Source organism: Rhinoderma darwinii, chromosome 11 (assembly GCF_050947455.1).
Source record: "Rhinoderma darwinii isolate aRhiDar2 chromosome 11, aRhiDar2.hap1, whole genome shotgun sequence".
NCBI lineage: Eukaryota > Metazoa > Chordata > Amphibia > Anura > Rhinodermatidae > Rhinoderma > Rhinoderma darwinii.
Genome location: NC_134697.1, coordinates 65977185 through 66003927, shown reverse-complemented (window position 1 = coordinate 66003927; position 26743 = coordinate 65977185). Strand labels below are relative to the sequence as shown.

General features: G+C 42.1%; 1 protein-coding gene across 7 annotated transcripts in view; it reads right to left on the bottom strand.

The window, feature by feature from the left end:
• Positions 1-26743, bottom strand: part of CCSER2 (coiled-coil serine rich protein 2) — a 157833-nt gene that overhangs the window by 57963 nt on the left and 73127 nt on the right. For all 7 annotated transcript variants that reach the window (XM_075841702.1, XM_075841704.1, XM_075841703.1 and 4 more), the window contains 4 exons: positions 21648-21738; positions 17890-18034; positions 11440-11644; positions 2050-2136 (listed from right to left, as the gene is read on the bottom strand). In XM_075841702.1, coding sequence (XP_075697817.1) covers positions 2050-2136; positions 11440-11644; positions 17890-18034; positions 21648-21738 — 528 coding nt within the window. The remainder of the gene's footprint in view (positions 1-2049; positions 2137-11439; positions 11645-17889; positions 18035-21647; positions 21739-26743) is intronic.

Below are 26743 nucleotides of genomic sequence, written 5' to 3'. Positions count from 1 at the left end.
TGTACAGTGGCATACGCCAGAGGTATACTGTACAGTGGCATACGCCAGAGGTATACTGTACAGTGGCATACGCCAGAGGTATACTGTACAGTGGCATACGCCAGAGGTATACTGTATATATTCAAAAACGAAATGTGAACAGATATTCAAATGGTTTCTATATTCGAGCTCGTTGTAGGTGCAGGAAGTATTTTTAACCAAAACAATAAACTGCTGACGCTTACCGCTCACATAATGCATAGATAAGTCATAGTTTGTCTGCACATTGAAAGCTTAATCAATTTCTGTGAAGAATTATTTGGTATTCAATAAACAACATATTTTATTTACAGTTTAATGTTTGTAATTAAAAAGACCTCTGACGTATACATATTTTTTTTTTAAATGTATGTGAACTTCCAGTAGCTTACAGAATCTGCCATTGATCAAAAAATGCATATATTTCGAGCCAAAGGACACAAGAGACTGTAAGATGTGCCCAAGTCTAAATTATAAAAAATACGGGGGGAAAAAAAAAAAAAAAGACTTCCCTAGTGGCCTAGAGTAGTGGAGGTATTTATGACAGCATACAAAATAGCCTGCTTCTCTGGTGGTATCGGGTAGTGGAGGGGTTAATGTCTGTCTCCCTGGTGGTATAGGATAATGGAGGAGTTCAAGCCTGTTTCCCTGATATTTTAGGATAGTGGAAGACAAAGCCTGATAACTAGTGGTTAACTCACCTCCGCAGTCACCAGCAATTTCTCCTTTCTCTCCGACACCTAAAAAACATTTTGCCTTTCTGCTCTGCACGGATCATACAGAAGACGACTGTGCAGCCGTGATTGAACAGCCACAGTTCTTTCTATGATCGGGCACACGGCTTCATGAATACTCTGTGTGACCATTGAAAAAATAGTCAAGAAGCCTCTCCTGACTTCTGCCTATAAGAAGTACACATTAATAAAGAGGATCTGTCTAGTAATGCCCAATTTCCTAGCTAATCTAATAGGCGCTGTCACACTGATAATGCTAGTGAAAATTGTGTCCCAAAATGTTTATTATTTTAAAAGTTATGAACTTTTTTCTAAATATGTAAGTGAGCCTTTATTAGACAAGTGGGAGGTAACAGCAGCGATTGTCCGGAGGTGGAGCCTCCTCACAGCCTCGGACGTCGTCCTATCAGCATGAAGCTGCTTCACATAGTATGAGATACATTCTAGAGGGAAGGGGCATCACTTCAAACAGCCATATCTCGGGCAGTGGACCACCTAGCGGTTCTGGTGGCATATGAGAGAGGAGATTCTAATCTTCCATATGACACCAGGATCGCAGTTCTAGCTATGACACAATCTGAGATATCACTAGTTGAATACAGTCAGGAATGGAAGCTGTATACTATATGATCACACTGTGTTGCTGGGCAGGGAAGGGGGAGAAGCTGTATGCTGATTGGACAGCGTCATACAGAAAACATTACGACGCCCACAGTGAAAATAAACAGTCACCTCCTATTGGCTATTAGAGTCACATTAGCATATCTAGAAAAATGCTCATAACTTTACAAATAATAAAGGTTTTTAAAAATAAAAAAAAAATCACTGTAGTTATCAGCAGCAAAGTGTCTGAGATTAGTTAGTGTGTCTTATAGTATAAATAATAGTTGTAAAATTCCTTAAATTTGGAATCAATGGAACCTGAGGCTGGATTATCAAATATTCTGGATCATTGAATGTTCACAGAAAAGTATAAGATGCCCAACCCCAAAATAAAATGTTAACACAAAATATTGTTATCATAGAAATGATCCCACTAGGCAGTATGAATGTCCACTAAGGCCAGGATCACACACAGTTTGATGCAGTTCTTGGCTCTGTTTTCTGAGCCAAAGCCGGAAATGGATCCAAAAGGAAGGAAAGGTATAAAGAAAAGACTGACGCATCTCCTTTCTTTTGTGTCCACTTGTGAGTTTGGCTGAAAATACTGAGACAAAAACTGCATCAAAACGGTGTGTGATCCTGGCCTCATGGCTGTAATAGGCAACTAGCACCAATATTCAGAGCATAAATTTACCCTTAGGAGAGTGTCAGTTTCTTGTGGTTCTGGTGTAGTAGGAACAGACTTCTGTACTTCTTGTAGTGGGGATTCATCGTCGTCCTCCTATGGAAAGATTTATAAAATAAGATGTCAAAAATGCAGCAAATAAAAGTTGTTACAAATATTTAGCTACTGACAATACCTTCAAATGAATTATTAAAATCCACAGATGAATCTGCCATCAATTTGCATGATGTTGACCTTGGTTGTAGGGGTAGCAGTCTGCTTTTAGTCATTTTATCACATTCATTACTGAAGGATAAGCAATGACATTTCACTGATCTTTCAGAATTATACAATATTGTACTAGAAATGAAGACACTGATAAATCATCACATTCTACATGGATTTAATAAGTAGTTGAACTTCCCACTAATAATACAAAAATAAAATCACCAGTAAAGCTACTAGACAGAATATAAAAAGTCCCTATAGCACACATCAACTTCTTCCAACCTCAGCAGTTCGTTTTTCAGAACTTTTTTATACTTCCGTCAACATGGCTGTATGACAAATTTTACTTGCAGGGGACTAGTTGCATTTTTTAATGTCATATTAATTTGTACCATATAATGTACTAAAAAAACCTTTAAATGTTTTTTTTGTGTAGTGTAATGAAAAAAATAAAAATAATGCAATTCCTCCATTGTTTTTTGATTTTACAGGCGTTCACCACATGGTAACTTTATTTTGTGGGTCAGTGTGATTATGGCAATACCAAAATATATACTGTAGTATTTTTATAAATATTGTTTCGTCTCGCCATACGTCACCCATAACATTTTTATTTTTCTGTCCATGGAGCGGTGTGAAGGCCTGTTTCTGTAGAGCGAGCTGTAGTATTTATTGGTACCACTGCTGAAGATACAACTTTTTGATCACTTTTTATTCTTTTTTTTGGGAGGCAGGGTGACAAAAAACGGCAATTTTGTAATTTTTTATGGCGTTCACTGTGTGGGATAAATAACGTTATATTTTAACAGTTAACTAATAATTTTTGACACAGCAATACCAATTCTGTTTATCTTTTATTGCTTACATTATTTTACTGTGAAAGTTTTTTTTTGTTTTTTTTTTTAAAAGGCTTTATTTAAGGGCAACCGGTCATCACAATTCTTCCTACCAAACGAGTCCTAGCATTTGGTAGGCCACTTAAAACCATGTTCACACACTCCGTTGTCTGCCTTCCTAGCATCCTCTTTACTGATATAATGCACTTTATAACATTATGTAAATTAGTTTAGAAGGTCCTAATACCTGCCTAACTCCTCCACCTTCCCTATGATTGACAGTGCCAGGCTAAGGTGATGTCACGGTTACCCTCCCAGACATCTCACACCTGCGGCGTGCTCTTTCTGGCCGGTACATATGCAACACACTCACTGCTGTGGGCAAAGTCCTCATAGACCTACTGTTTGAGACCTACCTTTGAGGACATTGCCTATATCAGGGAGCGCACTGCGCATGTGCTGGCCAGAAAAAGAAACGTGAAAGTGACATTGATATCACCAAAGTCTGGCGCCGTCAATCATGAGGAAGAGAGAGGAGCTGGGCAAGGTTAGATGCGGAGGGCAGGAGCACTTGCCGGTATTGGGACCACTTCCAAACTCATTTTACATGAGTTCACACAGAGTATTTTTTCAGGCAGAAAAAAATCTGCCTCAAAAGCACATTTTGACCTGCCTGCACTTTCTTGTTGCGGTTTTTGCTATTTTTCGCCCGTGGCCAAAGAGCGGCGTGCGAAAAATTTTTTTTTGCCTCTAATTGATTTCAATGGGAGGTCAGAGGCGGAACAGTTGCAAGTAAGGACATGCTGCTCAGGAAAAAAAAAAATCATGGGAGGCGGTTTCGGGCATTTTTTTGTGTCGATTCCGACGGGGTTTCCACGTAAAAAAAAACTCTGTGTGAACTGGGCCTAACAATATGAAGTGCATTATGTCAGTAAAGAAGATGCTAGGAAAGCAGATAATGTGTGAACATGGTTTAAGTGGCATATCAAAAGCAGAGATTTGCTTGGCAGACAAAATTGTGAGGACAGGTTCCCTTTGAGTTTTATAAGCACAAATAAAATAACCATTTTACAACCGTGGAACTGATATGTAAAAACAGATTTGCGAATCTTCACCAATATAGAGACAAACAATCTGGTGAGAGAATACAGAAATCAACTGAGCACACAAATTTGCAGGTGTCGAGGATATTCGTCCCCAACTGATTAGGTCACACAGTTCTAGGGAAACCACCTCAATCACACAGCAAGCGAAACAGAAAACCACATGTGGCAGAGCAGCATTGAAATCCCCCACTACAAGGGTCGGGGTAGTGGGGAACTGGGCGAGTGTACAGGAAATATGTTCTACTATAGACGCAGCAAAAGGCAATGGCATAATATATAGGGGGTTTTGAAGGGGGTTTAATGTTATATATATATATTTATTTTCTTAAAAACGTTATTAAATATCTTTTACATTTTATTTTTTAACCCCACGCTTGCACAATACACTGCACCACTTATGTATTGCAGTTTATAGCGCTATTAGTCTTCTACTGTTAAGCCCTGCCTCAGGACTTAATAGAAGTACTAACATGGTCTGGGTCCTTCATTAGGTCCCCGACTGCCATGATGACTTTTGGACACACTGTGATCATGTTGCGGAGTGGGTCATAGGATCACAGAGGGGGGTCCCCCTCCGTCTAACAACTTAGACGCAGCTGTAGCTATTGACTATTCTATATGGACATCTAAGTAACACCCTCTGCGTATGGAGCGATTAAAGAGGTTTTCCCATCAGAAACATTTATGACATATCCACAGGATAGACCCCGTTCTACCTCTCTGTGCTCCGGCTGACTCGAGTGATTTCCGACCATGAGGAAGGAAACAGTGTAGCTCGCTGAGCTACGCTGCTTTCGTAACTGCCATTTACTACTATGGGAGCTATGGAAACTGCGTAGCTCAGCGAGTTGTGTTGTTTTTGTAAATCCCGACCATATAGTCAGGAAGTGGCCGGGAGGCAGCGGGAGCAGAAAAAAAAAAAAAAAAAAGGTAGAAAGAGGTTTAGGGGGCTCCATTCTAGAGATAGGTGCGGGTCACAGAGGTGGGACCCGCATCTATCTGACATTTACGGCATATCCCGTGAATATGTCCTTGATGGGAAAACCCCTTTAAAGGCCAACGAATTAAAAATTCAGGTGTTGGCCAGACTTAGAGCTCTACTTGCCTCCGGAGGAGCGCTGCTGTCCTCTACTAGGCCACAGTTGAAATGTGAGGCTGCCATGACAATGAGGCAGTGCTGTCCTGAAGTGTCAGCATAGAAAATAATATAACTGCATCACACAAAATGATAACTGGGAGGACTGCCATGAGCCACCCAGGAGTTTGAATAGGAAATATTACAACTGCCACTACCAGTGATAACTGACATGGGGTGAGATTCATCAATAGTGTACTCGGATGCCTGAACCTTTGAGTTGCAAATTGCACACAATCTTGTGTCATAACAACTTTTGTTCAAAATGATTAACCGCTTCCCGCCCAATCACGTACAGTTAAGTAATGGGCGCTAATGTGTTAGCGCCTTCTCACGTCGTAACTGTACGTAATGGAGCGGGCTCAGAGGTCGCTGCATCTAGGTGGTTTCTAGCCTGTCGGCATCCCTGCGTTGCGGTCGCCAGGATGTGGGTAGTTGCTATGGCAACCGGAGGCCTAACAATGGCCTCCTGGTCTGCCAAGCACGGAAGCCTTTTAGGCGCCTTGCTATCAGGGCCAAGAAGATGGCGCAGGCTCAGAAGCTGGGCCTGCGCCGTCATCCGCGGATGTCAGCTGTATATTACAGCTGACATCCATCTGTAACCGCCAGGACCGGAGCTAGCCTCCGATCCGGCCGATTAACCCCTTAGATGCAGCGATCAAAAGCGATCGCAGCCTCCAGGTGGTTAGAGCGCACCCTATGGCAATGATCGGCACACGTGGAGTTGTCGATGGTTGCTATAGCTACCGGAGGCCTAACAATGGCATCCTGGTCTGCCTAGTACTGAAGCCTATTAGGCCCCGCCCGCAGGCGGGGCCTAATTGGCTTGCGGTCAGTGAATAACTGACAGTTCTAATACATGGCACTATGTAGGTAGTGCAGTGTATTAGAATAGTTATCAGGACTTCATGCCTTCAAGTCCCCTAGTGGGACAAAAGAAAAAAAGAAGTTAATAAAAATTTGAAAAAAAAGTTTAAAGTTAAAAAAACAAGAACCGCCTTTCCCCATAATAAGTATTTTATTATAGGAAAAAACTGAAAACATTAAAAAAAAAAAAGTACACATTTAGTATCGCCACGTCCCAAACCATAAAAGATATCACATTATTTTCCCAGCACGTGGAACACCGTTAAAAAAAAAAACACAAAAAAAAAACATTCCAGAATCGCTGTTTTTTGTTCACCACCCTAAAACTTGGAATAAAAAGTGATCAAAATGTTGCATGGTCCCAAAATTGTTCCAATAAAAACTAGAGCCCATCCCACAAAAAACAAGTCATCCCACAGCTTTTTTGACGGAAAAATAAAAAAAACATATGGCTCTCAGAATATGGTGATACAAAAAATAAATTTTTTTAAGTGATTTTATTGTGCAAATGCTGTAAAATCTAAAAAAACGATATACATATGGTATTGCCGTAATCATATCGACCTGCAGAATAAAGTAAATATGTCATTTATAGCACACGGTGAAGACTGTAAAAAAATAAATAAAATAAAAAAACATTGTCCGAATTGGTTTGAAGAAAAAAAAATAAAAAAAAAATAAAAAAAATCGCATGTACCACAAAATGGTACCAATGAAAACTACAGAATGTCCCTCAACAAATAAGCCCTCACGCAGCTCCGGTGGAGAAAAAAAAACAAAAAAGTTCTGGCTCTCAGAATATGGCGATGCAGAGCGTTCCAAAAGCAGATAAGATTGGGCACCATTTATCAGTGCCACACTGCCCACACATCTGCAGATTTATTTATTTACCGTGATGCACTCCGCACAGCTTACATATGCCCCCAAAATTATAAACTAAAACACCAGCAATACCCCAAACAGAACTACTACCAAGCTAAATCTGCGCTCCAAAAGCCAAACAGCACTCCCTCCCTTCTGAGCCCTACAGCGTGCCCAAACAGCGGTTTACATGCACATATATGGCATCGCCATACCCGGGAGAACCCGCTTAACAGTTTATGAGATATTGGTCTTCAGTGGCACAAACTGCACAGTTACTGTAGGTATGATGCTAGGGCAAAATAAATATATTCTGCAGTGATATCATTTTATCCCTATTATCCCACTAACGTGTCCCCTCATATGTCTCCATGACTTTCAAACTAGCACTTTCTTCTAGTGCCAATATAGAAGGGTATTGGTAGCCTAAGGCCATTTTCACACAGAATATTTTCAAGCGTATGTCGGAGCATAAGACGTATTACGCTCCAACATACACTTGATACGCATGCAAATCGCTTACTATTGTAGTTGGTAAAAAATAATGAACATGTCACCTCTTGAAGCTTCTTACAAGCCGATTTATACCATTTCTCATTAAAACTCTTAGAAAATACGACTCAAAATACAACTTGTAAAAATAAAAAACACTTTGAAAATCAGCTCCAGAAACAGCTGGATGCCAGAGGCTGTTTTTTTTTCTTGAAATCAGCCTCATATTTTTCAGCTTGAACATATGCGGTGTGAGGATCGCCTCAGGTTGTGCGGACGTCTGTATTAGATGTCACTCACCAGTATCTTGCTGTCTACTATATTCTGGAGCTGGAAGAGTAGTTGCGGGGGAATTGAGGCTAGGACAGTATTTTTTACTTTTTTGGGCCCCCACTAGTGCTTTGTATACCCCACGAGACTGGACAGTAGCTTTTAAAGAAAAAAGAAAGAAAAAAAAAACACAGAAACATCACAATTCAAAATTGTATAGCATAGGGAAAATAGGGCAACGTCATTGTGCAATTCTAAGGGTTTCAACTCAGCGTGACACTGTGATCAGATCATGATGGTGTTATATTTGTGCTGGAAAGCCGGGATTGAGGGCTTATCCCTCCCACACACAGCCAGTTAATACAACGGCAATCAAAAGCCGGATTGTTTGTCTCCAAGGCAGCCACGCTGGTGACATCATACGGGGATAACTAAAAGAAGCAGCGCTTATTGGCCTCATGTAATTCTTTCCTTGTCAACAGAAACAAGCAAATTACAAAGCGCTAGACTGTATGACTGCTGGCCGTAGTTCTATCATGGAGGGGGGCTAAGTTACTGAAGCAGTAAAAGATTTAATGTAAGTGGACACGTGGCACTTTGTAAAGTATGAAAATGAAGGGCAGAAAAAATGTACAACTGCTTCGTCAGGTCAAAAGAATTTTGCCTTCCACAAATCTAGTTCATTACATTTGTTTTTAGTGTAAAGGTTGTAACAAGGTTATATACTCTATGCTCTATTACATATATTGTAGAGAAAAATGGTAATGATGACAATACTGCAGCAGCACAATAGGGCACAATGGACTGCCACGTATCCTGCATCTACAACTATGGTAGAGACTGCTCCGTAGCACCTCCGAGTTGTACAGAGCCCTAATACGCTACCCATTGAAGCACATGGGGCTTTACTGTACCTCCGTATGCCTTAGATTTCATACCACCTACATTAGATGGACACTGGGGTGGCAGCCCTGGTGGAAGCCAGAAGCAAGACGGTCTCTCCCTAAGCTTCGGTGAAGGGAGGCCATCGATCCCCAACCCTTGCCGGGCCTTCTGGCTCAGAAGGTTGGGGAAGGTTTCTTGGGGGCCCTTCTTCTTTTGGAGAGGGATTGCAATAGACTGCATCTTTCTGCACTTTTTCATGTGGCACGCTGCACTTTTTTGCACTTGGGTGAAAAAAACATGTTCTCAGACTTTGAAAAAAATATATAAAAAATGTATCCGACAGAAAAAAAAAATCATAACATACTTCATCAGATACCCTTTAACATAGGATATATGGGTTGTAGGGGAGAATCTCTTCGATATATAGTGCCGCACAAAGCAGCATTCAGAGTCAGTAGTACGGACCTGTGGGGGACTATGTGCTGCAGTACAACCTCCTGCTCATCTCACATATAAACACACAACTCTGCTAACATGCCGCATCTGATGGAGTATGCTGCAATTATTCCCTTTGCATTGAATTACCATGGTATACCAGGCTCTATGGCATAATATTACCACTGTATTCTAGGCCTAAGGAACTAGTACAGAGACTGTATACACTCAGATACAGGAGCTCTTGTTCAAATCCTGACGTAGAATGTAACACAAAAGAAAAAACTCCATTTTATTTAAAGTATGTGTGATATTCTGTTTCTCAGAACTAATAATCACCTAGAGTATAGAAAATGCAGCCCATTGACTATGGACTGTACTTCTGGCGCATGGACGGCCAAAGATGCGCCAAAGTTATTAAGAGGCATGCGCCTCTTAATAACTTTGCCACATATTACCCCATTGTAGTCTGGCGTATGAAATGCCAGTAAAGTAAATCTGTCCCTTTAACTGGAAAGCCTAAAAGGTCCAATTTTCCTAAAAATAACCAACATCGATGTGGGTCCCAGCTCTGGCATCTATCAGACATTTATGGCTTATCCTGTGGTTACCGTTTCTAGTCAACAAGCCCTGCATCCAAAATGCCTGTCTGAACATAAGAGTGGGGCGGCTAAAGAGCACGGGAACCAAACTTTTAGCAGTATATCCAGAAATGCAAAATGGAACAATTGTAAAGCACATTTTCTATTGTTTAACACTTTCCCTACCAAGGACGTAACAATATGTCATGATTTTAAATGCTTGTTGCGACTAGAATATAAGGGCTAGAGATTAGATCCGGGTATTATATTAAAGGGGTTTTCCACGTTCTGACAACTGATGACCTATCACCGGATAGGTCATTAATATATGATCGGTGAGTGTCCGACACCCAGACCCTGCACTGATCCGCCACTCCAGCTGCCTCCAGACACCAGATGTTTTGAACGGTATGCAGTCGTTGGAGCCGTAAGCAGTTGGATCGGACCACTCTATAGCGGCCGTTCGGCAGAACTGCAGCTCTGCTCCTATTCCATTGGAGTGGATAGGTCATCAGTTGTCAGAACGTGGGAAACCGCACTTGGCCTAGTTTGGGTCTTAAGAAAGCAGCATTTTTCTTCTTCATCTTTTTATTTCCGCAATTCAAAACTTTTATTGGTTTTTTCATTGACAGACATATAAGACTTATTTGTTGCAGGATGAGTTTTTTTTTTTAATGGTATCATTTTGGGGTGCATATAATGTATTGGACAACCTTTCTTGATTTTTTTGGTGGGTTGTAATGAAAAAAACAATACATTTTGATATTTTTTTTGTTTTATTTTTATAGCGTTCGCCATGCAATATAAATGACACTAACTTTGTTCTTCTGGTTGTTACAAATGCGGAGATGCCAAATTCATATAGTTTTTTTGCACAATAAAATTTTATTTTTAAAATATCTTTTTTGCGTCGCCACATTCTGAGAGATGTAACTTTTTCTTTTACTTTTACCGTTAAAGCTTTATGAGGGTTTTTTTTTGTGGGACAAGTTTTAGTTTCAATTTGTAGCATTTTGGGGTAGATCAGACTTTTTGATTACGTATTATTGATTTATTTGATATAGTTAAGGAATCGGGACAGTAAAGAAATTATTAGGATTCTCACTCCTTCCAACCTATTTCCAGGGGAGTTCGAAAGGTAAATGCTGCTTTTCACCAGTGTTAAATGTATACAATGATCCATCAACATAGTACAGATATTCGTTTTCATCTAATATACGCACAAGAATAGCTACTAGAATTTTAGCCACGGTTTTTCCAGCCAGTAAAAGTTGATGGTCTATCCGCCGGATAGGCCATCCATAGCTGATGGGTCGTGGGCTGATCCTGGCGATCAGCTGTTTTGAAGGCACCACAGCGTTCGTATGAGCACTGCTTCCCCTTCATTTCTTCTTGCTCACTTGTTCGACACGCATTTAGCGGCGATTCTCAGTATTCGAGCCTTTTTTTTAGGTCTCTTGTGGGACCAGTGCGGTTTCCTTAAACAAATCAGTTATAATACTATTTCATGGAAGGACTATTACTTATTATTTTTGCAGAATGAGTAAGAATCATGATTGAGCCCTTCACCACCACAATCTTTTCTTTAGCCAGGGCATCTTACATACTCTAAAATAAAGACCTCTGTCTGCTTACAGATGCTCTTTAATAGGTTTCCATTTTTTTATTTATTAATATCAAGTTTAGTTTTGTTTTTGTAGTCATAATGTTACAGCAAAACGTACTTGTTGCAGCAGACGTTTCAGCTTCAGAAGTTGTGTCTTAACTGTTGTGCAGTCTTGAACCATGTGGCAGAGAGTCATTTCATCAAGTATCACAGTACTGTCTCGAAAACCCATCATCTGTGTAGATCGTGGGGACTGTGGGTAAAAGTTGGGACTCCCATAGCTTTCCCTATGGTCGGTTGGAGACTCTAAGAATCTGGAACTCCTGAAACATAAAAGTATCATTAATAATAGGTTTACTTAAAATGACAATATAACACCATAATGATCCCAAGATTGCAATAACCATTGTACTTAAAGGGGTTTTCCACCTTCTGACAACTGATGACCTATCCACCGGATAGGTCATCAGTACATGATCTATGGGGGTGTGACACCTGAACCCGAATATATTTATTGCTTTATTGTATTTTGCCTACTTTATTCTATTATTTTTTTTTTAGCTCAATTCAGAGACTTTTGCTTTTGGTATTCCTTCTTTAACTATAATGTACTAGAATATCTCTAGATGCCAGTACATTATCTCCCTGCATGATAACATATTAGGGTATTTAGAAAGTGAATATGAACGTGTGGCTCACTGTCCGTTTTGTTGCTCTCCATCTGTAAGTTCCGACAATCGCGCCCCAGCAGAGATTATGGGAGTCCTGAGAGGCTTGAGTCCTCCATTCTTCAGTTTAGAAGGTGTTTACGTTTCTCACTAAAAGCCCATCCCGAAACACATAAGCGACTGCACTCTTTAGGAAACTAACTGGGAGCTTCACTTGAAATAAAGAAGTTGATTTGAGCCGGTGGTGGTAACGATGCCTCATTGGTAATATTTTACTTTACGCCCTACGTTCTTCTATTTGAAAAAAACAAAAACTAAAACATTCTCAGTAGAGGAAATACATTAAAAATACATTAGTAAAATATAGTCTATAAGACGGGCGATAACTGACATGATATAAATCATAGTATTATATCGAAGCAACAGTATTATCAGACTGATGCGGTAACACGGCCGATTAGGGTCACACACTCTTCAGGTCCAACATATAGATGTGAACAATACCTATTAAATAGTCAAGTGGAATCTTTCTTCCATAGTCCGTATGAAAAAGCAGTTACACAGCATAAAGGTTATGTATGTGACCGGCTCATGTATACCACCTTGATCAATAGCGGCATGAATCATTCCAACACCAAGGTTTTCATTCTGACTACATGAAAAACTGATGAATATTTCCTCTCATCTTCAAGGTTAACTTTCCAGATCAGGATCAATAGAAAAATATATTCACGTTTAAAGAATATATATAGCAAAAGGTTAATAGGGAGGAGAAAATACTGCAGTGTATAACAAGAAAATATAATAAATCACAAGTTAAGTGTGACATTGTGAAATAGTACAGAACTTTAAAGTGGATCTGGCTACTCTATTCGTCTGGGGAAAGAATATAACATCTTCAGGATATAGGGTTTTCTAGGATTTGGTTCAGTAATCTAATGTACGAAACAGTTTGCCAGGACTGGTAGAGAAAGCCTGTGAGTCCTCTCTTCTTCCATCCTCAAGGAATGATTGACAGTTCTTCCTGTGCGAGTGTGTATACAGGCGGAAGGAAAGAGGACTCACAGGCTCTACCAGTCCCAGCAGCATTCACAGCTTTTTATATAATAATACTGAATCAAATGCCAGAAACGTATATATCCCCAAGATCAGAATCTCCCTCACAATCATATGATGCCCTCAAATAAGACCCCATAGGAGACCGGACAATTGGATCTGCCACCATATTGGTTGTCATCAGTTGCTGATACTTTACTATGATCAATGTGGCTGCAAGTTCAGACGTCACTTTTGCAAACATGCTGATATCACTGTACATAAAACACAAATATATTAACCCCTTCCCGCATTCTAAAGTGCATGAACGTCACTGTGATCAGTAACCTCTGAATCCCCCATTTATACCCTTAAATGCTGCGGTCAATAGCGACGGCAGCATTTAAGTGGTTTGATAATGAGCGCGGGCTTCCTCTGTTACCCATTGGCGGCCCTAACAATAGCCCCCCAGGCCTGCCACGACTGTATGCCTATTACTGTATCACACATGCTAATAGACTGCCTGTCAGTTTTACTCGGACAGGCAGTAATGCTGTGGTATAGTGACTATATCAGAGCAATCAGAAGACCGCATTGCGAAGTCTCCTAGTGGGACTAAATAAAAATATTAAATGCAGTTAAAGAAAGTTTATTTAAAAAAAAAAAAGTGTGCACATTTTTTAAACCTTTACTTATTTCTTGCTCAGTATAGCAAACATTATTGATATACGAAGTATTTCAGAGCATTAGATAAGTGATCAGAAGATCACAGTGTAAAGTCCCCTAGTGGGGCTAAAAAAAAAAAAAAAAAAAAAAAATGTAAATACAGTAGTAGAAAGTTTATTAAGAAAAAAAAAAATTTGCACATCATATAAACCACATACTGAACGCCATACAAAAAAAACCTGCAAAGAAACTATGGGAAAAAGACCCCCCCCCAAAAAAATAAATAAAAGTCTAATGTACATAAACATAAGTCTAATGCACCCTAAAATTGTACCGATAAAATGAACATCTTGTACCACAAAAAAAAAAAAAAATCCCACATATGTCCACATCAACAAAAACATTAAATTGTTATGGCTCTTGGGATGCGGCAATGAAAAAATGTATTATTCTTATTTAAAAGTGTTTTTTCTTGTACAACTGTAGGAAAACATAAAAAAAACGAATGCGTATTTGATATTGCCGTAATTGTATCGTTCCAGGGAACAAAGTTAACACAATTACTCCGCAGGGTCAGCAGGGTAAATTTAAAATGCAGGGGGGGGGGGGGGGGAGGCAGAAAAGTTGTTTTTTTCCAATCCCCCCACCAAAAAAAATTATTAATAAAATTAAATCAATATATATTACACTCCTCAACATTGAAATTGTAACACTAAGAAGGGAAATCCGTAAGGTTATTCAAATCGAGGAAGTAACAGGTGTCGCTAAGATCTGCAAATTATCACATTGTCAAGCACCGAGCTCCAATCTGTGTGATGCGGAGGGGCATAAAAGTCAGATTTAAAGCAAATAGTTTTAGCAACATGAAACCTCAAAAATCAGATCACGTGGTGTGGGGTGATTGTGCGATGCCTCCTGTTCGTTCATGTGCCAGTCATCGCCACTTGTCGCAAAATGAGAGGGACACAATCCTTGAACTGAGAGACCTTGGTTTATCACTCCGGCAGATCGCTACGCGTCTAGGCCAAGATGTCAGAACTGTTGAATGTTGCGTGTCTCGGTGGTTGGGAGAACAACAACGAATGGGAATGACAGCAAGAGGTGCGGAGAGGGGAACCTCTGCACGGATGGATAGTCTGATAGGAAGAATGGCGCATAGTGATGCATTCTGTACTGCAAGTGAAAATAGACATCACATCCCAAGCCTAGGGCGGCAACCAGTGTCTACACAAACCATCAGAAGAAGTTCCAGCTACAGGTGTTCCATTGACCAGACGCCACCGCTCTTAAAGGCTATCATGGTGCACAGCACCCTCTACAGCGATGAGTCCCGCTTTTGTTTTGGATGAAATGATAGCTGGAGATTGGCCTGGAGACCACGTGGGCAACGGCAATGAAGAGGCCTTCACAAGGAGGGTCACATCGATCCTACTCCTGGGATTATGGTGTGGGGTGACAATGTACAGTAGCCAGACCCCTCCAGTCTTCATTTCAGGTACAATAACAGCACAGCGTTACATTAATTTGGTCGTGGAACCAGTAGTACGGCCATTTCTCCAAAGTGTCCCAGAAGCCGTTTTTCAATAGGACAACGCCAGGCCACATGTTGCTTGTGCTACTGTGACCAGCCTGTGTGGCCTAAACGTGCTACCATAGCATGCAGCGTTTCCGGACTGGTCTCCCATCGAGCACATCTGGGAAGTCATTGGTCGACAATTGCAAAGGGAGCTGCCAGCAGCCAATCTTGAGGATGTGTGTGCCCAAGTGCAATCAGGGTGACTGAAGTACAAACTAAACTGAATTAATTGATTTCCTAATATACGTCCATTTTTTTAGTGTTAGATGAAAGTCCTATTTAATGCCTAGTTAAAGCTAGTAAATGGACTGAATAAATAAATGGCAAATAAATGACACTAAAGGATGCTGCCGTGCAAACTGCTCTAGGATTGACAGAGCTGGATTTATTACATGCCATCAGTTTCTAAAACAGAAAGTGAACTAGAAATGTTGTATGTAGTATTTACAGGATGTTACCAAGTAGCAAGACAAAAATAATAACACAATATTTATAACACAGCTGACAAATAGCTGCGCAAAAAAAAATAAAAAATATTTATATATATATATATATATATATATATATATATATATATATATATATATATATATATAGTGAAAGATTATTGTTCGTCGATGAGCAGTTCAGAGATGAGGTGTACTTTTTCTTGGAGGTTGGTTTAGTCAAAAGCAACGATCGAAGTAACAATTTAACAGTGAAAATCTTTAGGGATTATTGTTACGTGTAATAAACAGTCTTTCAAACGCAAACAACTTGCTCAATCATTGCTTGTCGCTCGTTCATAAAGGATATCTGCCTGTCTAATATTACCCTACTGGCTGGACTGCACAGAAGGACGAATTACTCTGCCACCGCGTACAAGAGAAACCGGGTGGTGGGACTGAGCTACTGGGCATGTGCGTCCATTGGCACTGGACACATTAGGTGGACTTTAAAGGGGTTTTCCCATCAGGGACCTTTAGGACATACCGTATCCACAGGATAGGCCATCAACGTCAGGTAGATGCGGGTCCCACACCGGGCAGTAAGGGTATGTGCACACGTAAACTGTATTTACGTCTGAAATTATGGAGCGGTTTTCAGGAGAAAACAGCTGCGTAGTTTCAGACGTAATTGCTCGTACTCGCATTTTGCGAGGCGTCTTTGACGGCCGTAATTGTGAGTTGTTCTTCATTGGAATCAATGAAAAAACGCCTCAAATTACGTCCAAAGAAGTGTCCTGCACTTCTTTGACGAGGCTGTTATTTTACGCGTCGTCGTTTGACAGCGGTCAAACGACGAAGCGTAAATTACAGGTCGTCGGCAAACCCATTCAAATGAGTGGGCAGATGTTTGCCAACGTATTGGAGCCGTATTTTCAGGCGTAAATCGAGCCATAATACGCCTCGTTTACGCCTGAAAATAGGTTGTGTGAACTCAGCCTAAGTGTTACATTTCCCTGCAGTGCCACCACATTCAAATAAATGGGTTGTCTGTGTAAAGCAGGAGAGGTTCTCCATAGCAAGAGAAACGCTTTGGAACCGTTCTCCCCATTGGCTATTAGATGGGGATTCTGAACAGTGGAACACATGCTATTAACTCAAAATTCCCAAATATGGTATATGATAAAGACAAACCCTTTAAATTCCATAAAACCAATTTAAGCAGGTGAAATAGAGCAGATCCAAATACAATGTAATATATATGGCGGTTGTCCGGTGCTCCCTTGATAGAACAAGAAACCTGCATTTGTCAGGACGGATTTTTTTCTTATCGGATTTCTTTTCCCCCAGGAGATTAGTTACACCAGACGTGCCTTTCCTTACTGAAATGAACTTGCACACTCTGGGGACAACGTTGTAGGCCAAATGGGTCAATAACTACGGATGACGTTCTATGCTTATGAATAATGTAGAGGTATATACACACATTCACAGAGTTCCTAGGTTTCCAAAAAATGACAACAAATGTAATTATCAGGGGCATAACCAAGGAGGGTACAGAGATTGCAGTTGCATCTGGGCCCCAGGGTGCCTAACAGCAACTCTGACACAAAGGACACAGCAACTCTGACACAAAGGAACACAACTCTGTACTTCCAATATGTTGCGGTGTTGTACTGGGTCATCACTGCGGTCCTTAGCCATTCTTCAGTAACATCATTGTGCGTATTATCCAAATACAGTGATATCACTGCATGGAATAACCCTTTCAAGGGACTTCACAGTGCTCGATACATGTCCTGTTAGATTATTATGTTTTGTGACATCACTTTGTGCATTCTCCTTGTATAGAGATACACTGTGCCATACGCAATGTGTGCATCATCCCTGCACTGACATCATTGGCACTTTTATTCTTATTCAGAGATATTATTGTACTGTGACATCACTGTGTTTATTATCCATGTTGTGTGACTTCACGCTTTATTATCCCCGTTTTGGTATATTATCGTGCGCATTATCCCGGTGACATCTATGACATCACTGTAAGAATTATTCACGGACAGTGATATTTATATTCAGGCACTGCACAAAACTGCCAGACGCTGTACTTATGGTTTTGTCAATCGAAAATTATAATTAAAGACAATAAAATAAAAAAGTGAGGTTCAATTCTTGAGAAGATGTGAATGACATACCTGCCATTGTGGTACTGCTCAGGATTGCTCAAGTGGTACTGCTCTTGCCCATTTAGACGAGGAGGTGCCCTTTTCCAAAACACTTGCTGCTGCTGCCGCAGACTTCGCTCGGTTCTCTCAAAGTGGCTCATATTTTCACCTCTCCCTGTAATGGATAGGAATTTTAGCATACTATTTAGGCTATGTAATAATGCTCCGGTTCCTTCCAAAACCAGAAATATGAACTTGTTCCATATGAAATTGGCATGAGTGTGGGAGGAGGGGTTGTAGCAGATCATTTTTTGTTTTCTATACAATTTTGTATATACAGCAACATAATGTAAATCATTAAAACAACACATTACTTATGAATGAAATTTTTCCACAGCATCTATTATTTAAGCTCCAAAAGGTGTACAGGACATTTATAGAGGGCTTGTACTGCATGAGCTTATGTACTGGGACACATATCCACATGACATACCTCCACTTGCTGAGGAATGCAAAAAAATCTACAAATAGCAAGAAGCAGGTTAATACTGCATAACATCAATGTAAACGTAGTCAGATGAAGCAGGGGAAGGCGCCGGTCAGATGAAGCAGGGGAGGGCGCCAGTCAGATGAAGCAGGGGAGGGCGCCGGTCAGATGAAGCAGGGGAGGGCGCCAGTCAGATGAAGCAGGGGAGGGCGCCAGTCAGATGAAGCAGGGGAGGGCGCCAGTCAGATGAAGCAGGGGAGGGCGCCAGTCAGATGAAGCAGGGGAGGGCGCCAGTCAGATGAAGCAGGGGAGGGCGCCAGTCAGATGAAGCAGGGGAGGGCGCCAGTCAGATGAAGCAGGGGAGGGCGCCAGTCAGATGAAGCAGGGGAGGGCGCCAGTCAGATGAAGCAGGGGAGGGCGCCAGTCAGATGAAGCAGGGGAGGGCGCCAGTCAGATGAAGCAGGGGAGGGCGCCAGTCAGATGAAGCAGGGGAGGGCGCCAGTCAGATGAAGCAGGGGAGGGCGCCAGTCAGATGAAGCAGGGGAGGGCGCCAGTCAGATGAAGCAGGGGAGGGCGCCAGTCAGATGAAGCAGGGGAGGGCGCCAGTCAGATGAAGCAGGGGAGGGCGAGAGGGCGAGAGAGAGAGAGAGAGAGAGAGAGAGAGAGAGAGAGAGAGAGACAGGTCTAGCAGGGATGAGATTGTTATGTGTAGCAGAGGAGAGATCATCAAAAGGTAGCAGAGGGGCGCTAGTCAGGTAAACCAGAGGGGAGAAAAGCAGGTGTACTAGAGGTAAAATTGTTAGATGTAGTAGAGGGGAGGTTGTCAGGTATAGCAGAGAGGAGATTGTCAGATGTAGCAGAGGGGCACTTGACAGGTGTAGCAGAACAATTTACACATGTAGAAGATGGATGCTTGTCAGAAGTAGCAAAGCGGATATGTCATTTTTCACAACTCATCTACATCGATAGGCTTACATAGGACTGCAGGCAAGCTTAATACGGTAACTTTAGAGTTAAATGACAAAGTTCAGCTCTGCTACATCTGTCTATGATGTCTCCTGCTTCATCAGTCTATGCCAAACAACAACTATCAGTAACCACATACTGCACATAATTCTAGTTTCTGCATAAATAAGTCAGCTTCAATAAGTAAATCAAAGTTGTTATAAAAATAACGTAACAGTTTCTTCCCAACCGAGAATGCCTTGCTTCAGCAGATCGGTCTCCTCGCCAGAGGGCTAGAAATATCTCATGTTGCTACCCAACGCTTGTGCTAATCTTCTATATATACCAAGAATATTAATATATCTAGATCATCAGAAAAATGGCAACATTAAGAGCATTAGAAATAGGGAAAGAAGCACCCGGACTTTGTGAAGTAATAGGAGGAAAAGTTAGCAAGTCTGTGCGGAGCTTTAGCACGCATAAGCCAGCAGCTACTTACCCAAACACAGGCGCTACACAAGGGAAACATTGTGTCATTCTCCAGCACTTACATACAAGATATTCAACAACCAGGCCTTCCTTCCTACTCAATTCCCACCCTCTGTGTGGCTGGGAATACGGCCCAGTTTTGTCCTGTGACTTGGAAAAAAGAACCCAGCCCAGTAACCACTCGCATAGTTCACAAACTAGACTGGAGTCTTTAAATAGCTGCTCGTCTCAGAGTGGAGGCCAGCTCGATGCGGGGCGGCCTCTACAGCAGGATATTTACTTTATCCACTAAATTCCTAGACGGCTTTCAAAGACATCAAGATTTAACCTAAGATTAACCTAAAATGTAGCCTGCACTGCATGAAAATAGACGGTGCTAGGATCAGCTGGAGGATGCAGGGAGCTCATTCCTGCATTACAGGGCAAATGGTAAATAACAGGTTAAAGAAGCGAAGCCGGGCTCCCGGGTAAAGTCATGCTCGGGATGCTTAGTACAAGCCTAAAACATTAATTAATTGGCTTGCGTGCAGCTACAGTGTAGAGATAAATAGGAGACGTATTCATGTGTTCAATCTCATAAACTGTGACCAAACTAATCATTAGAAGTAACGTAGGAAGATCAAGCCATATGGGGATGGTTGAAGTCACACGGTGTGCAGGAAAAGCTTACCGCCGAACAAATTATCACCAGTTCACACGTTGCGTAAATACTGCAGATTTTCCACAACAGAATTTGTTGCGGAAAATCGGCAGCAAATACAGTAGCAGCAAAGTGGATGAGATAAAACAAGTCTTATCCACACGCTGCGTAAATACTGAGCGGAAAAAACGCTCAGAAATTGACCTGCCTGCCGAGTTTTATTCCGCAGCATGTCAACTGTATTTGCGTAAACGCTGCTTATTTGTTGCGGGTTTTTTAATTCAATGGGGAGGTAAAACCAGCAACAAATAGCAGTTGTTTTTTGTGGCGGGTTCGCAGCAATTCCGCTGCAAAAAACGCAACTCAGAAAAAAATAAAAATGTTATATACTTACCCAGAAGTCTGTGTTTCTTCCCCCAGGTCAGCCTCCTGGGATGTCGTTTCAACCCATGTGACCGTTGCGGCCAATCACAGGCTGTAGCAGCAGTCACATGGGATGAAACATCACCCCAGGAGACCGGCCTGGATGACGTCAGAGGGCCGGTCTCCTGGGATGAGGCTCTATCCCATGTGACCGCCACTGCAGCCAATCACAGGCAGTGGTCTCCTGGGATGACACGTCTATTAGCAGGCCGGCTAAGTGCTGCGTTTTTTTGCAGAAAACATTCTGGGTGAAAAACTGCACCGTGTGTGAACTCAGCCTAATAGTGTGCATGTTATATAACTCCAGATCTGGTACAGAGCCGCTGCAGTGATTACATTAGGGATCTGATTAAATAACAATTCCCCCATAATAGGACGTAGATATAGGAAGCGATCCATTTACATTCTGACAAACGAGAGATCAATCAGTGGGAAAACATATGTTGTATTAGACAGGGCCCATTCACTCACCATCGGTTCTTCATTCAAATAGAGGGGGTCCTAAGCAGAGTACCCACCTCTATAAAGTCCATATGGATAGGAATAGCCTGATGGAACATTTTATGAGGACCATAGACAGGGCAGATGACATATCCAGCAGACAGCTCACTTTTCTCGGAGAGGTCATATAGTATTTGACAATGTATTTGCACTAGTCAGAAAACTGATGTAAATACATTGATACATTTGCCTCATTGTGTCTATCCACAACACAGAGCGTCAGTAACTGCGGAATTCCATGAATTGGGAAAGCATACATTTGTATGTAAACAACCCCCACCAAAATAAAACAAAAAAACAAACCCATGTCACATGTGGTATCTTCCGGTAAATCCACATCCAACATAAGATCATCATCTTCTAAATCGCAGGAATCAAGATTATTGAGGATGTCCTGTATAGAAAAAGAATGCAAACAATGTATCAGGGAGGTACACAGAGCAAGCACCACGCAGACATTCCCTTAAAGACATAGGTTTCATTTTCTCAACAATTGTATGTACATTATATAAATATATTTATATTTCTTTGATGCAGCACTGCTAGATATTCTGGAATCTCACACGACCAGAAGTAGAAGACTACTGACATAACTAATATGATTAAAAAACAACAACCTTATAGTATATTCGGGATGGACAAGGTACTACTTTAGGTGCCGGGCAGACTGTTTCATGAGACAATTCGTTTTTTTTTAAGTGGCCAAGAAATATAAACTTTCATATATCCCAATGGAAAACAGCCCACATAAGTACAAGTAGAAAACTCCCCATCACTGCCCAGCAAACCCTTCAGCAGAATACAGGCTGCCTTTTCTTTACCCTACTTTCTCTTACGGCCACTATATACGGAAGGCCTCCAGGTAAACAAATGGTTACAACCAAAATACCCGAAAGAGGTCCCTGGTTGACTATGGCTGGTGACGCCTCTGCCGGTCCTCTTTTGGGGTTGCTACATCACTGTAGCACTTTTCAGGTCAGTTTGGGTGGACAAGAAGACTTATAACTATACCACTGATAATGGGAAGACCAGGAGAAGCACAAGACGTTGATAACATTATATATCAGGAGGCCTTCTCCTTAAAGAGGCTCTATCACCAGATTTTGCAACCCCTATCTGCTATTGCAGCAGATAGGCGCTGCAATGTAGATTACAGTAACGTTTTTATTTTTTTTTAAACGAGCATTTTTGGCCAAGTTATGACCATTTTTGTATTTATGCAAATGAGGCTTGCAAAAGTACAACTGGGCGTGTTTAAAGTAAAAGTCCAACTGGGCGTGTATTATGTGCGTACATCGGGGTGTGTTTACTACTTTTACTAGCTGGGCTTTCTGACGAGAAGTATCATACACTTCTCTTCAGAACGCCCAGCTTCTGGCAGTGCAGACACAGCGTGTTCTCGAGAGATCACGCTGTGACGTCACTTCCCCAGGTCCTGCATCGTGTCAGACGAGCGAGGACACATCGACACCAGAGGCTACAGATGATTCTGCAGCAGCATCGGCGTTTGCAGGTAAGTCGATGTAGCTACTTACCTGCAAACGCTGATGCTGCTGCAGAATCAACTGTAGCCTCTGGTGCCGATGTGGCCGACACGATGCAGGACCTGTGAGTGACGTCACAGATCTGCACTGCCAGAAGCTGGGCGTTATGAAGAGAAGTGGATGATACTTCTCGTCAGAAAGCCCAGCTAGTAAAAGTAGTAAACACGCCCCGATGTATACAAATAATACACGCCCAGTTGTACTTTTTCTTTTAAACACGCCCAGTTGTACTTTTGCAAGCCTCATTTGCATAAATAAAAAAATGGCCATAACTTGGCCAAAAATGCTCGTTTTTTAAAAATAAAAACGTTACTGTAATCTACATTGCAGCGCCTATCTGCCGCAATAGCAGATAGGGGTTGCAAAATCTGGTGACAGAGCCTCTTTAAGAGTCAGGAAAACACAAGCTATGATATTGCTCGGTATGATGGCTTTTAGTACTAAGCTCACCAAGAAATAATTGGACTGGGTCAGGCTGACGGCCATGCCCATAACAGAATAGAGTACAACATATATACTATAGCAGAAGACAGCTTTACAGATCAATTTGCTTTCAGTGCGGTGGAAATCTCTCAAGTTACAAATGAATAAGCAGATGTGGATTTGCACGGCAGACATTTGATTTGGAGTTAATAAAATAAATGTTTCTCGGTGGGCATTTTGCGTACACTTATGTAACATGTTCAGCGTCATTTGTGTGGCTGGTCAGGATCCATTTGAAGTGAATCACTCTAAAGTACACACAATGCTGCAAATCATTAAGGAGCTGATTTAACAAGTCTGTTCTGCAATGGCTTCTGACTCTGTACAATAGTCACTGTTATACACAGGAGCTTCTATGTAATAGAACAAGGCAGGCAATTGTCTTTCCACTTCTAAGAAAGAAATACAATTGAGAGGACGGAGAAATTGGAAGGTAAATTTTGTGCTGGTCTCCATTTGTGATACAGGGCTCTTTATAGAGCTCTTTAGAACATTCTAGATCAGGGGTCTCAAACACGCCAGGGTAAGTGGGCCACATATAGAAAATATGGGAAGTGGTCGGGCCGCATTACTTTCAAATTTGATACAATACAAAATTATTGTTAATCAATTAGTTATTTGAACTACTATAATAATACTACATTACTATAATACTACATTACATTACTATAATAATACCGCTAGGTTTATCATTTTAGAGATTTCTCCACGTGCTTATTTCAACAATACAGTTTTCCAGTTTAAGTGTCGCTAAATGCAGTCCGGCGGCTCAGTTGGCAGCGTTTGGCAGACACACGTCAAGATTGGGCAGCCCCTTTTTACATAGTGCCACAGAGTCCTCTGTAGATACTGCCAGTGCCCTCTGTAGATAATGCCACAGTGCCCTCTGTAGATAATGCCAGTGTCCTCTGTAGATAATGCCACACACCCACTTATAGACGCCGTCACAGTGCCCTCCGCAGACGCCGCCACAGTGCCCTCCGCAGACGCCGCCACAGTGCCCTCCGCAGACGCCGCCACAGTGCCCTCCACAGACGCCACCACAGTGCCCTCCACAGACGCCGCCACAGTGCCCTCCGCAGACGCCGCCACAGTGCCCTCCACAGACGCCGCCACAGTGCCCTCCACAGACGCCACCACAGTGCCCTCCGCAGACGCCGCCACAGTGCCCTCTAGGAGTGGAATCCCCAGCCAGAGTGTTGCCGATGCTTTCGCTGGGGATTCCTCTGCTGTTGGAGCCACTGACGTCACTGTCCATACACAGTGATGTCAGGGGCTCCTCCTGGCCCGGAATGTGATATCTGGGCAACCCCAGAGCTGGTGTCCCAGAGCAGAGCACTAGTATAGGCTCTGTGCCGGAACTCTGGGGAAGCCTCTTACATCAGTGTCCATATATGGACAGTGATGTCAGGGGCTTGCCCAGAGCTGTAGTCCCGGAGCAGAGCCGCTTCTAGCACTCTACCTGGGATTCCAGCTCTGCTCCTGACATCACTGTCCATATATGGACATGGATGTCAGGGGCAACCCCAGAGCTGGAGTCCCGGGCAAAGTGCTAGTAGGCTCTTCCTGGGACTCTAGCTGTGCTCCTGACATTACTGGGACTCCTGTTCTGGGGAAGCCCCTGACATCACTGTCGATGTATGGACAGCTATGTCAGGGAATTCCACAGAGTCCCGGAGCAGAGCCTATACTAGCGCTCTGCCCGGATTCCGCTCTGGGGAAGACCCTGACAACAATTTCCATATATGGACAGCGATGTCAGGGAATTCCACAGTCCCGGAGCAGAGCCTGCACTAGCGGCTCTGTGTCCCGCAGGCTGCAGATGACAGCCCCAGGGGCCGCATGCGGCTCGCGGGCCGCATGCTTGGGACCCCTGCTCTAGATGTAACAAGAACATGGTAATATACAATAAGCTAATACAGTAATATTAAGCCACCCTACAGCATACAAAAGCTCCACTGCAAAGGGCAGACTGGATCTACGAAGGGCTTATTCAGACGAGCGTATTATACGTCCGTGTGCTGTCCGTTAAAAAACGGACAGCACGCGGACCCATGTAATTCAATGTTGCTGTTCACACGGTCGTTGTTTTAACATGTCCTATTTTACTCCGTTTTCACGGATCCCTCAATAGACTCAAGTCTATGAGTGATCTGTGAAAACAGGTCGTGCAGAGGCCCGACTTGAACGTGAAAAAACAGCTGTTTTTCACATCCGAGTTTACACTTGTTCATCTGAATAAGCCCTAAAGCTTTTCCTCAGCTTTCTTAGCACACTCATTGCCAATCCTTACATATAATGTCTGAAAGTGACCCGGTATTATAAAGCAAGGTGGTTTATGTATTACAGTCCAGGAAGGTATACAACTGTTCAACGTGCTCGGAAGCAGCAACTCTCTAAGATAGGAAGGACTAAACAGTTTGTTACATGGGAAACAGATGCTGTTGTCATATACAGACCCTTAAATGTTATATAAATGTATATTCCCAAAGTGGTTCTCCGGGACTATAATAATGATGGTCTATCCTTAGGACATGTGATGAGGTTTGACTGGTGGGGTCCAATCCTACGGGGTCCCCGCTGATCAGGACAATGAAAGGGCCACAGTGCTTGCATGGTCTACACAGGCACAGCGGCTCATCCACATAAGTGGTTGTGCATGGTACCGCCGCTGCTTCCATTCATTGTGCTGATTGGCTGGGGTCCAAAGTTCAGACACCCCACCGATCAAACATTGATTGAGGACACATCCTTAGGATAGGCTATCAATGTTACAGTCAAGGAAGACCCCTTTAAGCAGTGTTCGATCAATCAGAACTTACCATTTATTTTACTTCACTGCCGCATTTGCATTCTGTTCATGAAACAGGAGGAGCAGACATACAGAATAAAATACTATATTTTTATTGATAAAGCATGTGATCATAAGCAATGCTGTATCTCCTTCGGTTACCTTCAAGATGTAGGACGCCACGTTTTATCATATGTGACCTTGCCAGAATATAATATTTTACTATTTTTGGTGAGTATCAGCATTTTTAGTACAGCATTTAGTCAATACATTGAGTACCTTTGAGCTTTATTATCAGTCCCTGGTTCCCCACTAAAGTGGGCTACAAGTACATGCTAATAAATCACCAGGCTAAGCTTCACGCTTTCTACCCTTGACTCATCTCATTTCTTGTAAACACGAGGAGAATGAGAATTGGAATAATGCGGCAAAGGGAACTTTTTAACAGCTGGCATATGCCACTCGAAGCGATCATTTGGTTTTCTAATAACACTAAGAAAAACAACTGCAAACTTTAGTTCTCCACTGACTCGGCTGCTGCGTATGATCATTAATGATTAGGAATCCTTTTCTTTCTTACT